Raw genomic sequence first — 18,451 nt, forward strand, 5'->3', positions numbered from 1 at the left:
GGCCTTGGCACATGGATTTGAGCCCAGAGCTATTCCGTTCGATTTCAAGGGCCTATAAACGAAGTGAAGTGATTCTGTTCTGGTTATTTATTATTATTATTATTATTTTCTCAAATGTTCTGGTTATGCAATTCTAGAATAAATAGGAATCTCATTCAATTAAAATCAACATTTAAATAGAAATCTTAATCAATATAGGAAATAATCATTTTTCCGTTTAAAAATTGGCAATCATTCCAAATTTATTTATAAACATAAACCTAATAAGCAATTCAGAATTCTCCCAGTAGTCAAGTCTTCAGGAAAATAAACAGCATTATTCAACTTAGTTTCTATTTCATTACAAAATTATTTGTTTTATTATTATTATTATTATTATTATTATCTCTAACCCTGTTGGAATGAGTACATAGTGATTTATTAATGTATCATATGGTATAATATTATATTGGATGATATAATTTTTCTTTTTAACATGTTTGAAAAGATAGCATGATGTAGAATGATTTAATAATCTCTTATTTGGTTAGATAGTGTGGTATGATAAAATAATATCAAGATTATTAAAAATACCCTTTTTACTATTTTAAATATATAAATGGTTTAGAAATATTTATTTGAATAAAATATTAATTTATAATATTATTATAATAATAATTAAAGATACGTTATTTTTTTAATTAATCACTAAATATACCTTATAAATATATAATATTGAAAACAATATAATTAGAATTTTATATGTTGTGTAGATACTGATTTATAATATTATAATAATAATAATTAAAGATACATTATTTTTTGAATAAATCACTAAATATAACTTATAAATATACAATATTGAAAACAATATAATTAGAATTTTATATGTTGTATAGATAATAATAATAATAATAATAATAATTAAAGATACATTATTTTTTTAATTAATCACTAAATATGCCTTATAAATATATAATATTGAAAACAATATAACTAGAATTTTATATATTGTGTAGGGATAAAATGAAAAAACAAAAATTTTAAGAACCATCTTTTCAAACATGTAAAGTAATTGTAATTATACTATGCAGTATAAAAATATCCCAAATCATGATTTAAACATAGTGTAATTGACAATTTTTAACAGCTCCTACAAGTCCAAAGGAGGAGGGAATTACTAGCAAGATCAAGATGGAGTTTGGCATGAGAATGGCTAGGCGTGTGATTCTCAAGGAAATCAAGAATGGCAGCAAAAAGAATTTGATATTGTCTCCACTATCACTTAACTATGCTGAATTTGGAGGCTTCAGGTTCCACAGGACGTTGTTTGGAGCAGTTGCTAATAGCTATTGCAACCATGAGTGAAACGTCATACAAGACCAGCAGCGATCACAGACAAGAACAGTTGTCTAGCCAGGAACACCAAGAACCTATATTTCATGGAAAAGAAAAACGAAAACGAAAACGCTACAAGACTGACCTCCAAGGACGGTTCTCTCCTTCTGCAAGTGAAAATCAAGCACCAACCATAGGTTATGTAAATGGGATTTGGGCTGATAATAAATTCCCTCTTAAAGATTCTTTCAAGATGATTGCTAACTGTTGACTTCGTTTCCAGGTAGGTATTCTTCATGTTCTCTTTCTCTTCTACTTTCTAAAATGATTGATAAATCCTGCAATTTGATCACATGCTTGAAGGTTTTTTGAATTTAAATGAGCAATACAGACTACCCATTTCTAACTTCATCCTGGGTCTTTAGCACTAAATTATTCTTGGGAAATTATTGGTGCATTTGTACACATAAGGTCCTTTCATAAATTTCGAGTCTCTGATAGAATTATGCTTTAAGATGATATGGATGAAAAAAAAAAAATTCTCAGTTGGGAAACATATCAGTCTCTCATAAAAATTCAAACCCACTGTTCATGTATTAATCAAGTCATTATATGTAAGAGTGTTCTTGTTATTGCAACTTTTTTTCTTTTGAAGGGTAAGAAAATGAAAAAAAAAAAAAAACATATGGGCCAAAAAGCAAATAAAGGTCTCATAAAGAATCTTCTTCAACCTGATTGCTTTGACAAGTATCCTATGCTTGTGCTTGCCAATGAACTCTACTTCAAAGGAACTTGGGTTATACTTTCGACACTACAAGAACTCCTCATAAAGACTTTCATCTTCTCAGTGGAGCAACCGTAAAAGTTCCCTTCATGACTGGTGGCTCAGGTAAGCTGCCATTTTATGGATCCTTTGAGGGTTTCAAGCTTCTCAAATTACCATATAAAAATGGGCAAGAAAATAAGCAATTCTCTATGTACATATTTCTTCCTGATAAGAATGATGGACTACAAGAATTAATGGAAAAGCTGACTCTAAACCAAGATTGTTGCATGACGAATTAGAAACTTGAGCAAGCAAAGCTTTCTAAGATGTGGATTCTGAAGTTGAAGTTTTCATATGACATAGAAGCATCAGGTGTGATGTAAGAAGTAGGATTAACACTGCCTTTTGAGGAGACTGACCAAGGGTTGACAGAGTGTTGGAGTAAAAGTGTTTAAACGATTGGAATTTCTAGTTTTAGCAGTAGGCAAGAAAGTTTTCAATTTAAAAAGTTGAAAGACAGATAAAGCAACTGATCTAATTTTATTTCATTCAAAGTGCAGAATTTATACAAGAAAAAATAACAAATTACTCCTACTTTTATGGTCTGTTACAACTGAAATCATAACAAATGTAATCTAAAGTACAACTAAAAACAGCAAATCTTCATACTTGAGAGATTGCAGCAACAACCTTCAAAGACCAAGTCTTCAGTGATTGGAACCTGGAATGTCAACATCTGAACACTCCTCCTTGACATCTAGGTGACAAACACCTATCTTTTGTTTAAGAACTTCAAATCTTTCTTTTGGCAATGGCTTGGTAAACATATCAGCAAATTGATCTTCAGAAGAACAATGAACAAGCAACACTTCATTGGATTGTTGAACTTCTCTAATAAAATGAAACTTGATCTTTATATGCTTTGTCCGACCATGAAACACTGGATTTTTTGAAATTGAAACTGCAGAAATGTTGTCAACCATAACTTGAGTTGCCTCAACTTGTTTTTGCCCCAAATCTTCCAATAATTTTCTTAACCAAATAGCCTGATTTACAGCAGCTGCAGCAGCAATGTATTCTGCTTCTGCTGTGGATTGTGCTGTAGTTTCTTGTTTTTTTGAGCTCCAAGAGAAAAAACCAGAACCTAGAGAAAATAAGTACCCTGAGGTGCTTCTAGAATCATCAACACTGCCTCCCCAATCACTGTCAGAATAGCCTAATAGCTTCAGGTCTCCTTCTGCAGATTTGGAAAATTGAACTCCATGGGAAATAGTTCCCTTGATGTACCTCAGTACCCTTTTAGCTGCTGAGAAATGTTTTTCACTTGGAGAATGCATGAACCTGGAAAGCAGACTAACAGCAAAAAGTATGTCAGGTCTAGTAGCTGTGAGATACAAAAGGCTACCAATTAAACTTCTATACAAGCTTTCATCTATTTTCTTGGAGTCATCATCCTTGCTTAGCTTCTCACTTGTTGTCATAGGAGTAGATACAGGTTTGCAGTCCTGCATTTTGAATTTTTTTAGCACATCCATGGCATACTTCTTTTGACATATGAAGATACCTGAACATGATTGCATCACTTCCATCCCTAAAAAATAATTCATAACTCCAAGATCAGTCATTTCAAAGACTTTCTTCATCTCATCCTTGAACTCTATAATTAGCTCAAGATGGCTTCCGATTATGAGTATGTCATCTACATAAATGGAGACTATTAGAAGTTGACCTCCACTAGATTTCACATACAAAGTTGCTTCACTTTGGCTTCTGCAAAAACCTAGTTGATGTAAATGACTGTCCACTCTAACATACTGTGCCACAGGAGCTTGTTTCAAGCCATACAAGGCCTTTTTTAGCAAATACACATGATCTTCTTTGCCTGGAGCTATATACCCATCTGGTTGCTCTACATATATTTCTTCATCAAGAAATCCATTCAAGAAGGCAGATTTGACATCTAATTGATGAATTTGCCAAGAATATTGAGCAGCAAGAGCAATAAGGAGCTTGATTGTATCATACCTTGCCACAGGAGCAAAGGTCTCCTGAAAATCCACACCATACTGTTGGGCATAGCCTTTCACCACCAATCTGGCTTTGTGTTTGCAAATTGTACCATCAGGATTGAGTTTTGTTTTGAAAACCCATTTGACTCCTATCACCTTGTGATTTTTAGGCCTTTCTACCAATCGCCAGGTTTCATTTTTATTGATCATCTCCAGTTCTTCTCTCATTGCTCTCCTCCATTCTTGAAAATCCTTTGCTTCAGAATAACTTGAAGGTTCTGAGATTGCCAAGCTGCAATTTTGATAGATGTCCTGCAAGGATCTTGTGCCTCTTACTGGTATGTCATTAAAGTTTTCTTCATGAATTTGATCACCAATAGAGACATCTAGTTGCATGTTATTCTGATTTTGCCAATCCCAAGTTATTGCCTCATCAACCTTCACATCCCTGCTCAAGATAATTTTGTTAGTTTGAAGGCAATAAATTCTATAACCTTTAGTTGATGAACCATAGCCAATGAGAATTCCCTTTTGTGTTCTGCTGTCAAGTTTGTTTCTTTTTTGTTCAGGCACTTGATAGTAGCTTATGCTCCCAAACACCTTGAGATGATGCATTGAGGGTTTGACACCATTCCAAGCTTCATATGGTGTCTGGTTCTTCAACTCCTTTGTGGGTAATCTATTAAGCAAATACACAGAGGTATTGACAGCCTTTGCCTATAATTTTTTTGGCATCTTTTTCTCAAACAATAGACACCTAGCCATCTCCATTACAGTTCTGTTCTTCCTCTCAGAGACACCGTTCTGCAGTGGTGTGTATGGTGTTGTTAATTGATGTTCTATACCTGCAATGCTGTAAAACTCAGCAAATTGAGTGGAAGTATATTCGGTGCTATTGTCAGATCTCAAGATTTTAATCTTCATGCCACTTTGATTCTCTACAAGGGCTTTGAACCTTTTGAAAACTAAAAAAACTTCACTTTTGAATTTGATAAAGTACACCCAGCACATTCTTGTATAATCATCAATAAAGAGAGTGAAGTATTTGTCACCACTCAATGATTCAGTTCTCATGGGGCCACACACATCTGTGTGAATGAGTTGAAGATTCTCAATGGCTCTCCAAGATTGATTCCTTGGGAATGGCAATTTTGCTTGTTTGCCTTGTTGACAAGTCTCACATATTTGAGCCTTTTCAGAAATTTCAGGCATATTTTCAACCAGCCCACACTTCTTTAAGTTTGCTAAACTCCTTTGGTTGAAGTGTCCAAACCTTTTATGCCACAAGTTTGAAACACCTTGAGTGATGCTAGCAAAAGCATGTTCAGCAGCTTGCTCCCAATCAATGGTAAAACTCTTGTTTTTCATTTTTACACAAATTAATTTTGCTCCAGAAGGATCAAAGATGGTGCATTGATCGTCTCTGAACTGCAGAGAATATTCCTTTCCAAGCATCTGACCTACACTCAATAGATTTTGGCTAATGTCAGGTACAAATAACACATCAGGGATGTATTTGATACCTGAATTTGTTTTGACCGCTGCTGTGCCTCTTCCTTTAACTTTCACATATTCTCCATTGCCAATCTTCACCTTAGAGCTATAGGTTTCATCAAGATTTTTGAACATTGTAGCATTGTGACACATGTGGTGTGTACATCCACTATCAATGAGCCATGTATTGCAAGTAGAATTGCTATGCAAAGATGAAGCAACAAAAAGTTCCTCCTCCTGAGATTCAGCATCTGCTGTTTGTGCTTGTTGATTACTTTGAGGGCCCTTGTTCTTGAACTTGCACACTTTGGTGATATGTCCAAGTTGCTTACAATTGCCACACATTGCATCAGGCCTCCACCAAAGATGATTTCTCTAGATGAGTATTCTTCTTGCAATGTGTGCAAGGTGGATATTTTGAACCTTCATTACTGCTGCTTCCTTCATTTTTGCCTTTGATCTTCTTATTGAAGAGTTTTTTTCCTTTGCTAGGCTGCTGGTTTTGCACATGAAAGGCACCTTCAGTTTGTTTGCCTTGTCTCAAGGCCCTCCTTTGCTCTTGTGCCTGAAGAGCATTCATTAATTCTGCAAGAGAAATGGTGGAGAGATCCTTGGACTCTTCAAGAGAGGAGATTTTAGACTCAAACCTTTCTGGAAGTGTCACAAGAACCTTTTCAACAATCCTGTTATCAGGAAAATCTTCACCAAGCAACCTGATTTTGTTAACAATCAAGGAAATTCTGTCAGAATATTTGGCGATGGATTCATCTTCTTGCATGCATCTTCTTGCATGCTTAGAGACTCAAAGTCCCTTTTCAGGTTCAAGATTTGCATCTGTCTAGTTCTATCACTTCCTTGGTACTCAACTTTTAGCCTGTCCCATGCTTCTTTAGCAGTTTGGCATGCCATGATCCTAGGGAATACTGAATCTCCCACAGAATTTTGAATAAGTGTCTTGGCTTTGAACTTTTTGGTCTTTTCTTCAGAGTGGGCCTTGATTTGGGCCAAGGTAGGGTTTGGTGGTAGTGGAGCCACTAGCCTATCTTCAACTACAACCTCCCATAGATCAAATGCCTCCAAGTAAGATTGCATCTTCACTGACCAAATTTGATAGTTTTCACCAGTGAAGACTTGCGGAGTTAACAAGGAAAGGTTGCTGGTTGCCATTTTTGGTTAAAAGGGTGAGGGTTTTAAAGCAACTCTAGGTTTTCTCTCAAAACTCACAAGTCCTATAAGACCAACTGAGGCTCTGATACCACTTGTTGGAGTAAAAGTGTTTAAACGATTGGAATTTCTAGTTTTAGCAGTAGGCAAGAAAGTTTTCAATTTAAAAAGTTGAAAGATAGATAAAGCAACTGATCTGATTTTATTTCATTCAAAGTGTAGAATTTATACAAGAAAAAATAACAAATTACTCCTACTTTTATGGTCTGTTACAACTGAAATCATAACAAATGTAATCTAAAGTCCAACTAAAAACAGCAAATCTTCATACTTGAGAGATTGCAGCAACAACCTTCAAAGACCAAGTCTTCAGTGATTGGAACCTGGAATGTCAACATCTGAACACAGAGATAGTGGATTCTGCTTATGTTGACAGTTTATATATCCAAAATGATTCACAAATCTTGCATTGAAGTGGATGAGAAAGGTAAGAAGGCTGCAGCATCGACTCTATCCCATTTCAAACTTAGTTGCGCGCGAAATCCCAGTTTTGTTGCAGATCATCTTTCCATGTTCATGATTAAAGAAGAAATGTCTGGAGTTGTGTGTTTTGTTGGAGCAACAATAAATCCTCTTAAAGGATTAAATAAACATTTAGTTTGATAGGACAATGATAGAATTTGATTTAATTTTGTTTGTTGATTAGAAAAAATTTTACATATTGCTGTTTTAACTTTTATAGGACAATTTCCTTGCTTCTTAATTTTGTCTTTATTTATTTATTGGGATTTTTCTTTTTTTTGGATTTCCACACTGAAACTAAAAGATAAATTAACTGAACATGAATTAACCAGTCCCTTCAGGGACATCCAATAAAAGACATGAATTAATCACACTAGTATCTCACCACTGGCATGCTAACCTAAGTCCGTATGCATTGCAGTGTCATTTTGAGGTCAGGCTAATATATATAAGCAATTATCAGTCTTCAAATGGCACATTTCAATCTCAGTATAGCATGTGAGTAAAATATAATCTGAGTACTGAAGTTTCTTAAAGTAAATATGCAGCAAGGAGGTTTGCAGATGAAACTGGTCATCCCTTACTCATCTATCCTTAAAGCAGAAAAACACTACTCGAGACTGAAATCTAGTATTTTAGATTGTTGATCATGAATTAATAGTAACAGAATTACAGAAAAAGTGTTGTGTTTCTCTTATAGTCTTGTGTACTCAAATGGGTAAACCCAAGATAACTGTGTAGGGGAAAAAAATTAAGAACAAAAAAAATTTAGTAGAAACCTTTACACTGGATTTCGCAGAGATCATAAGATGTCACTATCGTTGTCTTGTTAACTTGCTGATGGAGTGCAGATAAACGGAGACAGAGACAACACTGGAAAAATACAAGACAGTATTAGTCAGTAAACAAAACCACCTTGCTTTTTGAATATTAACAATATTTACCCTGCATGTGTTATAAAGATGGCAGGCGTGCAGAATTAGGACAAAGAGAATGCAGATATAAAATTATAATCTCCACAGTTGAGATAATCGATGTGTTGATTAATGACCAGTCCTACGACTGCAAATGATATATGGCAGCAGGACAGGATAATTGTGAAGACTGATGCATAGACTACAGCAAAGGGAGTTAAAGTGTGTGCTAAGGCAGCTTACGTTGAGCCGAGGAAGAAAGCAAGGGATAGATGAAAGCCAAATAGAAACACAGACACAATTGCTGTGAGAAGCATCGCCACTGAAGTAGCATAGACCTGCACCATATTTGGAACATATATAAATATAGGAACTACACTTAGAGGATCATAATATGCTGCGATTGCGTTTTATTTTCTTTTTCAACTGCTCCAAATTTTCAGAGTTGAAAACATGTAGAATGAAAATAGAAAATGGTTGTTCATATCAACTGAGCCACCAAGTTCAGCCTCAGATCCCAATTTCCTCGACCATAGTAACTAATATTCCCACCCAAGATTACATTTAAAATTGCACATTCTAAAAACTTAAAAACCATACTAAAAACTAGATGACATAAGAGAAGAAATAATTAGTACATAAAATTAGCTATTTTTCACTGAACAAAATATCACATATTGACTTCACATTTTCATCAAATAAAGGAAAAAGTTTATCAACATGCTATACTCATGTAAATGTAAATTAATAAAACCTAACAATTCCAAGAGTATGTTTTACCTTTACAATGTTGTCCGCATACTTCATTACCATGGATACAGCAATGCCACTGCACAGGAAAAATAAAAATATCAGAACCTAAAGTGGACAATATGGAATTTTTGAAGATGAAAGAACTTCCACTGCATGTTCATGTCAAGTAGCAATATCATGAATGAAATTCATTTACCAAAGCGCTCCTATTAGGCTGTCAGAAAGGTTGACGTTCTTAGCACCATTTAGGGAAAAGCATTGGAGAAAAAAATGGTAGATGTAAAATAAAGCAGCCTTTATTATATATTAGCCTTTTTTATTATTGTCTCATACCTATTTAAGTAATTTATGCTTCCACCAGCTGAGCACAAATATTTGTTTCTCAAACTACTAGTGATGGAAAAGTCCTCTTCTTAATACATTTGAAGGAAGGATCTCATTAGACAGGGGGAAAAATCCCAACATCGGCACATAGAAGAGTAGACAACAATGCTATGAATAAGATTGTTTAATGACAAATGCTTTCTAACACTTTTTCAGATGTCCCTAATCATTTCTACAATGTCTATATAATCTCAGCTACCAAGAACATTACAAATACTAATCTTTCCCGAAAAAATGGAACACAAACAAACCACTGATAAACATGACAAGCCAGGAAAGAGACGTAACAAACCTGAGTGCATGATTGAGAATCATGAGAACTGTAATCAAGGAGTATCCATGGAAGAACCCCCTGGAATTAAATACACAAATATAAACACCATTGCTGAGAGTAAGAAGCCATTTTAAGTTACTTAAACCACTGAGCAAAGAGATAAGGGTTTTTCCACTAAAGGTATGGTTAAATCAGTGTAGTAATGAGATCCCAAGATATAAGGAAAGAATAGTGACAGAAATCATTTACTCGAAATCATAAAATAATAGAAAAGTTCAAATTTACTTGTTCATGACTGCATCAAAATCTTGAATCAGAATGGCAACAGCATTGAAGACCATCCCAAAGACATACAACCAGAAGTTTTGCACATTTATGTTTCTTGAAGGACGCTTTTTAATTATAGCCTGTCAAAAGCAAAAGTAATAATCATAGTTTCACCCATTCAATTGAGAATCACTTCTAGCACTCAGTTCATACATCCTTGACTGAGATGATTTTATATCTAAACTCAGTCCAGCTCTTGGCGGAGGTACGCTATTGCTAGCAGGCAAAGATAACAAAAGCATAAATTAATGTTTTAAACATTAATTTCAGCTCATTAAGGTAAAGGTACAACCACTACAATTCAAAAACACACCTCAGTGTACACTCCAGCAAAACCACTTAAAAGTGCCATTACCTGCAAAGGACTCATTGATTAGTAGCTTAACAAATAAATAGGAAAATTAAAACCTTCTTTATTCCTTTTTTCTTTTTTCAACTAAGCCTGAAAGATGTGAAAGACTCACAATGGCCATTATCCAACCCTGATAAGGTGTTTGAAGAACATGATCAGAACTGCAAAAAGAATTTCATTTTCCAAAGCAGCCATTCAATTAAATAAACAAAAGAATTTATGTTAGAAATGAAGATTATATTCATAAAGAAATGAACTACAATGTTAAAAGGCCCATTGGGCCTTGGGTTATGACGACACATGACCCGTTCTGTTAAAATCCCCACCCCCTATGGCCCTATCCCAAATCCAACAGAATTTGAAGCAGGGACCTCCATATTGGAAAATCCAAGTTGAAACCATTTAAGTGTCCCTTCATAACAAAACAATGTTTTTGATCCTCAATTCTCAAACATGGTTATACACATGGAGATATCAATTGATAGTTTAAACATTTTACCAAATTTTCAACTCCATGACATTGGAAAAAATGTGTAAAAGAATACTTCATCCGTTACTCAAAGGTAAACTAGGTTGTGGGTTTCAAACTGCAACATGCACGTCTATTAGTATATGCTAAGAGATAAAGTGGACTAATCCTATCACAGAAGAAACTGAAAGAGAAGTAGTGATCAATCTTACGAAGGGTTCAATTGTGCTGTGGTACATCCAGCGCATAATAGAATGAAAGCTGCCCACTGAATCTCACTTAACCTGAAAACAATATATTCATTAGAACACAGAACCTGACATGAATTTAGCAAAACATCTCTCTCTCTCTCTCTCTCTCTCTCTCTCTCTCTCTCTTTCTTTTGAGGCACATCTACGTTGTTGTTTGGTTAAGTTAATCAGCTTGTTTTGTTGGCATTTTAGATCAGTTTCCCATGAAGTCAAGGAAGCCACTTCCTTCACTTCCCAAGAAGTAACTTACTTACCTTGATTGGGGTAAGTTACTTTACTTCCTGGAAAGTGAACTCCCCAGGAAGTAGGGAGCTTGAACCAAACGTGAAGTAAAAATTAACAGCAGCATCTGGTAGATAAGGCTAGTTAAGTTCCATAACAAATGATAACAATAACATTCAGCATGGAAGAAACAGAAAAGACTTACTTTCTCTTAAGTATCATTTGATATAAAACACCAGTGCTTATAATATTAAGGTTTTTGAGTATTTGATAACCGGGAGCATCCACATAGGCAAAGATGTAATACTGCCAGAAAAATTGGAAAGAATAAATTATTTGTTTTATAAAAAAAAATGTTACAACTAAAATTATAATTAACAAACAATTAGCTGAACCCACCTGAAGCAAATTCTTGACAAGGTAAAGTGCAGCAGGAATGGGATAAACACTAACTTCATCCAAAGTAGTAGACAACCTAGAGATTTACAAAGCACAAGATATTACAAGATGCTTAGTATATTAATTTAAAGAAGAAACAGCCATTCAAAACTGAACATGGGTCCAAGTCTATAATTCAACTATGGAGGTCAAATGTTTAAAAATTTCAAATGGATAAAAGCACAAAAACAAAATTAAAGCACAACATGGATATGATACGATAATTTAAAAATTTTTACTACAAAAAGTTAGTTGAACCATATAAAATATGGATTTAAGTCCCATCAGATTGCTTCTCAGTCATTACATGGCCATAGAATAATGCCCTTCACTTGTAAAAGAGCAAAAGAAAATCTCTAACATGGTACAGATAGCGAACTGCAAAATGAACTCTTTCAATAATGATATGGCATCACATTTATTATTATTATTCCCTGAAAACTATCCAAAATAGAGAAAAAAAAAAAGTATAATAAAAAGGTAAAGAGAACCTGTTATCTTCAGTAACACCTTCATTTTTCCAGATTCTTGCCAAGGCTGCAAGTGATAATACACATTTTAAAGTCTCCACCTAACAATACAAAGAGGGACAAATGCCAGTGTGTTATTATACTTTTTTATAGTCAACACAGAGGTACCTAAGTGCAAGTAAGTGTATATATAAGCAGGTTCAAACTTTAAACTATTCTTCGAGAGTTTCTTTTTGCCCATATTTTTGCATCTCAAATGGAATATGATTTGCTCACCAAGAAATTTGCAGTAGTAACACTGTACTCGTACTTGCCAGCTCTCTTGGACCAAACGATAAGTATTGCTTGTGAACTTGTTAGAATAGTCAATGCAAGTGTAACAATTGTCCTATTCCATTGAACAGAAAACAAATTACAAAAACCAAAAAGACAATAAGCTGTCTGTTCTTCCTTTTATCCCCCCATTTCCTTAGTAGGAGCCAAGTTATCTATGCTGCTAATAGTTAAGATTAAAAGTTAAAACAGGCCTTACTTGCGCTTCCACTTGGATCTGTCATTTGAGTCACCCCCCAATGTAGCCATATTACTTATAGGAGCTGGGAATGAAAGAAAAATGAGCAACAAATTTAGTGGGTTAACTGAATAGATGATCTAGCAGGAGCATTAAAAGTAGGATTTTTTTTTTTTTTTTTGGGGATAAAAGACACCTGAAAGAGATTTGTTTCTCAAGCTCTCTATGTCATCACCGGCGGCACCCTCATCTTTATCCTACATGATAAACATGTCATTCAAAAATATCAGAACTATTGACCCAAGTTAGTCTTAAAGGCATATAACTTTAACAAAAGTGGTATGCAGAAGTTTCACCAAAGAAAATAAGTGAAATAGTAAAGAGCTAGCAATTTAAGTTTCACTAGTGAAACTCAATATGCATAATTCAATTAACTCAATAAATAAAAAACCAAAGACATCACATCATTTGGAGCAAAATGACCCTCTGAAGCACTAGCAATTTTCATTCTATGCGCCAAATTACAATCATTTACCCGAAAACAATCAAAGGCAAATGGGATAGAGTGCTACAAAAATGTAAATCTATCTAGTTAAACAAAAGAACAAGAAAAATCAGGTAAAAAAATCGTGGATTTCATACTTAGATAACAATAAAAGAGCGGATTCAAAGTGGAAGGGAGTGTAAGAGAAAGAAAACAAACCTCATCCTTGATTTTCCTGTACTCCATTTGCAAATAAACCCAGAAAGCAAAATCACACGCAGATCTCTCTTTCGATTGCTATTTTATAAAACACAAACCAACATCTCTATTCCTTTTGGCGCCGTTCAACTTCTATTTCTTGCTGTACATGGGTGAGGTAAAGTAAATCAGCCTCTACATTGCTAATGCAGCAAGTTGAAACCACAATTTCTATTCCTCACTGTGTACTTAAACTTTCAGCAGAATTGAGTGCTACATGCTGCAATAAATATGTCTACTATCTTATCTTTTGGGGAGAAAGGGAAAGAGACTTACGATTCCTATGATTTCTCTGAACTAGATCGAATATCAATACCCTCAATGCCTCAATTGCAATAAATTCTTCAACTCTTGAGATACCCAGATGAGATTCAGAGAGAATTGCAATTCAAATGGCAACTGTTGATTTTTAGAAGAATTCGGTGTAAAATCAGACAAGGAGCAAGCGCTACTGAAGTGAGAATACAATACAGGCCAACTGGTTAAGGGTTTTTTTTTTTTTTTTAATTTTTTATTCTTTCTTAGTATATTGATTTTAATTAAATTCTATTTTACTCCGCCTGAATTTCCTTTTTGAGAAATTCTATTTTTTTTTTTTTAAAAAAAAATTATTAATTCGATCCAAGTAAGGCTTCTAATCAATAAGAATAATTTTTTATATATAAATGTCAGAAAATTGATTTTCTAGAAATTTATTTATTCTAAATATTTTTTTATGAATGTCTATGATTCCATTAATTAAATAATGAAATATTTTCTAATAAATTGGATTAATTAATTGTTTGCTGACTAATTATTTTAGAATTCGTTTGATATTTCTATTTAAACTATTACTAAGAAAATTATTATCTTAAATATTAATTAAAAATTATTAAATTTTAATTTTAAATTAAATTCAACTTATTTTAATAATGATTGTTTGCTCTAGATTCATATGCAATGATAGAATGAAATCAAATACGCAATAGAATTCCTTCCGATCAATCTTTGTAATGAGAGTTACAAGGATATTACGAAGGTGCTTGCTAATCCAATGAAAAAGGCTCTTCCTCATCTTATCTTCAGGAATCATAGCAATTTTATTTCGGGGAGACGACTGTATGATAATGTCATTGTATTGGAGGAAATGCTTCATTCAATGCATAAAAGGAGAACTGGTTGTGGGTGGATGGTCCTCAAAATTGACCCTGAGAAATCTTATCGCGGACTAGATGGGTTTTTCTCTTGGACTGTCTATTTTTGGCATAGTTTCTGGATAATTGGGTTGCTCTTGGGGGTAAATATTTGCACTATAGTTCTATGAAGGTCCTGTGGAATGGGATGGCTTCTGATAATTTTGTACCTTTTAGAGGAATTCGTCGAGTGGGTCTTATTTTACCCTACTTGTTTGTTTTGGCAATGGAAAGGTTGGGTCACTATATTAATCTTGTTGTTGCTGCTAATTATTGGCGTTTTATTCATATATCATGTAGGAGGTCAGGTTTGTCTCACCTGTTTTTTGCCAATGAATTATTGTTTTTTACGGAAGCATCAGTTAACAAATTAATGTCTTTAAGCAATATTTGGATCTTTTTAGTAGTGCTTCAGGTTAGTGGGTGAATTTCAGTAAGTCTTGAATTTTTTTTCTTAACAAATGTGAATTCCAAACAAAGGTAGGAGATATGTCAAGTTGCAACGATGAATGTAGCAAAGGAGATTGGGGTTTATTTGGGTGTTCCGATGACTCATGATCATGTAAATAACTATAATTTTGATCCTTTGTTGCATCATGTTGATGACTACTTGGCTGGATGAAAGATGCAGCTTCTCTCTTTTTCAGGTAGAGTTAATTACCTTAGCTAAATCGATGCTTACAGCTCTTCCTAGCCACCTAATGCAAGCTCTTTACTTGCCTCGAGCAGTTTGTGATGCTTTTCATATAAAAAAAAAAATCGTACATTTATCAAGGGGGACCAATGTAGGAATCATCGTGTGTATCTGTTCAATTAGAACCAGGTTACTTTGCTCGTTGCTAATGGTGGTTTGGGTATTTGGACATGCAACGAGATGAATGCTGCTTTCCTTGCCAAAATTGGGCGGCTCCTCCTTACAGAAGATGATGCTCTAAGGGCCAAGGTGGTGCAGGGTAAGTATTTTGGCAATGATTCTAGGTTGAATGCCTTGGCGGATGAGTAGAATACCTCACTTATTTGGTGTGGTATTGTTAGCAGTGCTCCTCTGCGGCGACAAGGTTCTTATGTGCGGTATGCAATAGTCTTTTCACCAAGTTTTGGGAGGATTATTGAATGGGCGATTATTCATTTTCTATGCAACTTCTGTCTCCTATTCCTTCCCATTTAAAAGATCTTTCAATGGCACAACTCTGGGATACGGATGCTTGGAGGTGGACTGATTATGTACCTTTGCTTTGACTGAGGTCTATTTGAAGTTAGAGGCTTATTCGGTGATGTTGGATGTTAATGCTATGGACCAGTTAGCTTGGAAGGGTACCACTAATGATAGTTTTTTGGTTAAATATGCCTTCTTAAAGCAACGAGTTGATGGGTCAATTCAGGCTAATGATGTGTGGAAAATTATTTGAAAGGTAAAAGTGGCTCAAAGGATTCAGTTTTTTGTTTGGTTGCTTCTGTTTGCAAAGCAGATGACCAATAGTGATCGCTACAGAAGATGATTTTCTACAGATACTGGTTGTGTTATTTGTGGTTGCTCTCAGAAAACAGTGGAGCATGTTTTTAAGAACTATTGTTTTGCTTGTAAAGTATGGCCTTTAGTATGGGATTCTTCTTCTCTTTTGGAGTTTTACGGGATGGTTGTTTAGGACTGGTTTAGGAAGGCAGGTCAGCTATCTACAAGCACTAGTTTTCAATCCTTGCCTATTTAAATCTTATACATCACTTTGTGATGGTCATGGAAATGGAGGATTGAGTTTATTTTCCAAGGCTCTATTGTTTCAGTCTTTTCTAATTTGGCTATTTTGCATTCTCAAATTAGTTTTAATTAGCGAGCTTGGATTGCAGTAGATCTAGCGAATCTTGGAAAGAGAATTATTGTTGTCTCTTGGCATCCTCCTTTGGATGGGTGGTTAAGGTATATATAGATGGGGCTTTTTGAGGGAACCCCAGAAGAGGTGGTGGTGGTGGGGTACTCCGGGATAGCATGGGCTACTGGATTGCTGCTCTTTTGGTCTGTCTTAAAGTGTGTAATTCTAAGCAAGCGGAGCTCAATGCCTTCCATCATGGCCTAAGAATGGCATGGGATTTGGGGTTTTGCAGACTTCTTGTTGGGCTTGATTCTCGGACTATTCTTGATTTGGTTTCAAAGATGGAGGATATGCCTGCGTTTTATCAATTTGGTCTCTCAATATAGGGAGTTGATAAATCGATCCTGGCAAGTGCAGTTGGTTCATTGTTATCGTGAAGCCAATAAGATGACTGACGGTCTGGCTAATTTCGCTGTTACTACTCCTATGGGGTTGCATTTGCTGCTATCTCCTCCTGGGAAAGTGGTCAATCTTATCAGTTAGGATTTGTGTGGGGTGCTTTGCCCCCCGTGGTTTCAACCTTATGTTGATTTTTTTCTTCCGGGTTTCATCCCTCCCATGTGTGTGTGTGCGCGCGCGCACGTATAAATTGTGAAGTACAATGAGGTTCCTAAAGTTTGCCATCATTCTTTACTTCATCTTAAAATTTTAATTATTGCATTAAAAAGTCTCTAATTTTAGCTAGTCAAACTAGCTTATAAGTTCTAAAATAAGTTTATCTATTTGTTTATAGCATTATTTTAGCTTATAAGATTAAAAAAAAAAATAAGGTAGGGGGCCAACTTTAATTTTTAAAATTTCAACACAAATCTCATTTTTAAATGAGATATATAAGATATTAAATAAACTTTGTAAAACTAATTTATAAGCATAGTGCTTATAAGTATTAAAAGAAAAAGTTAGTCCCCCAATCATTTTTAATTTACAAGCTCAAAAAATATTATAAACAAACATATAAGCTTATTTTTAAAGTTTATAAGTCGATTTAACTAACCTATAAGACAAAACAAATACCCTCTTATACTTATAAGCAATTTTTTACTAAACACATAAACTGTTTATCAGTCACTTATAAACACTTTAATTAAACACGTAATTATTTAAAATTTTAAATGCTTATAAGATCATATTAACTTATAAGCTGATTTTCATAAACCATGTCAAACACCCTCTAAGTAGTTCCTCAATCCACTTTTAAAACTTTTTACATTTAGTCAATTTTGTAAAAAAGGGAGAAATGTGAGATAAATATTTATAATTTCCATTCTACCCCATCTCTTATGACACTTACTCCTAGGGGTGAGCATACAACAGTTTAAACAAGAAAACCAAATCAAACTAATCTAATTTGGTTTCTAGTTTGATTTTTTAAGTTAATCAGTTAATGTTTAAGATTCTAAGAAAATTTAATTTTTAGTTCAATTCAGTTTTATTATCGAAAAATCAATGGAAAAAACTACATCAACAGAAATCCCTAAGTTACGTTGTTTTTCGTACCTATATAAATATATAAATTGTTTCTAATTCCTAACCCTCATCAAACAACACCCATTCACTCCTTTTTCTCTCTTAGCCAAAACCCATTCGTTCTCTCTATTGTTGCTTCTCCTTAGTTCTTTAGTTCTTCATATTCTAATATTCGTCCTTTTGGCAACTTATCTACTATATTTTCTTCTTGGAAAACTTTATTCTCCATTGTCAACCATGTTATCATTGTTTTGATCGTAGCCACACCTCATGCCATCATTTATGGGTTAGTGATTCCAAGTATTTCTATACATGGGTCATCTAGGTAGTTCTATGCATGAGTCTGCAATTCTGGGTAGATATATGCTTCATAATGTTCTTGTTTCTAGGACTTCTATTAATCTCTCCTCCATTTGAGATTTTGGGTAATTCTAGTTTTATTGTGTTCTCATTTCTAGGAATCGATAAAGTTGACTGTCGCTTTGCTCATCTTGAGTTGTGTTGATTTATATATATATATATATATATATATATATATATATATATATATATATATATATATATA

At 34.3% G+C, this 18,451-nt stretch overlaps 1 protein-coding gene across 3 annotated transcripts; it reads right to left on the minus strand.

Annotated features, from left to right (window-relative positions):
* Nucleotides 1-1,090: 1,090 nt before the first annotated feature.
* On the minus strand, nucleotides 1,091-13,881 carry LOC110649520 (CMP-sialic acid transporter 4). Of its 3 annotated transcripts, none has more exons than XM_021804111.2 (17): nucleotides 13,656-13,881; nucleotides 13,341-13,482; nucleotides 12,834-12,894; nucleotides 12,659-12,722; nucleotides 12,403-12,514; nucleotides 12,148-12,227; nucleotides 11,618-11,693; nucleotides 11,424-11,524; nucleotides 10,958-11,029; nucleotides 10,389-10,437; nucleotides 10,238-10,279; nucleotides 9,883-10,004; nucleotides 9,616-9,675; nucleotides 8,967-9,015; nucleotides 8,430-8,524; nucleotides 8,052-8,145; nucleotides 1,091-1,484 (listed from the first exon to the last, which is right to left on the minus strand). In XM_021804111.2, the coding sequence occupies exons 2-16, from the start codon at nucleotides 13,365-13,367 to the stop codon at nucleotides 8,088-8,090; spliced, it is 1,068 nt and encodes a 355-aa protein (XP_021659803.2). In that variant the 5' UTR covers nucleotides 13,368-13,482; nucleotides 13,656-13,881; the 3' UTR covers nucleotides 1,091-1,484; nucleotides 8,052-8,087. The 3 variants fall into 3 exon arrangements, with proteins under 3 accessions (XP_021659803.2, XP_021659804.2, XP_057987234.1); XM_021804112.2 differs by lacking the exon at nucleotides 1,091-1,484 and adding an exon at nucleotides 1,509-1,655; XM_058131251.1 differs by lacking the exon at nucleotides 1,091-1,484 and having other exon boundaries at nucleotides 7,890-8,145; nucleotides 13,656-13,880.
* Between the last annotated feature and the right edge of the window lie 4,570 nt (nucleotides 13,882-18,451).

The sequence above is a fragment of the Hevea brasiliensis genome, chromosome 12, assembly GCF_030052815.1.
Source record: "Hevea brasiliensis isolate MT/VB/25A 57/8 chromosome 12, ASM3005281v1, whole genome shotgun sequence".
Taxonomy (NCBI): domain Eukaryota; kingdom Viridiplantae; phylum Streptophyta; class Magnoliopsida; order Malpighiales; family Euphorbiaceae; genus Hevea; species Hevea brasiliensis.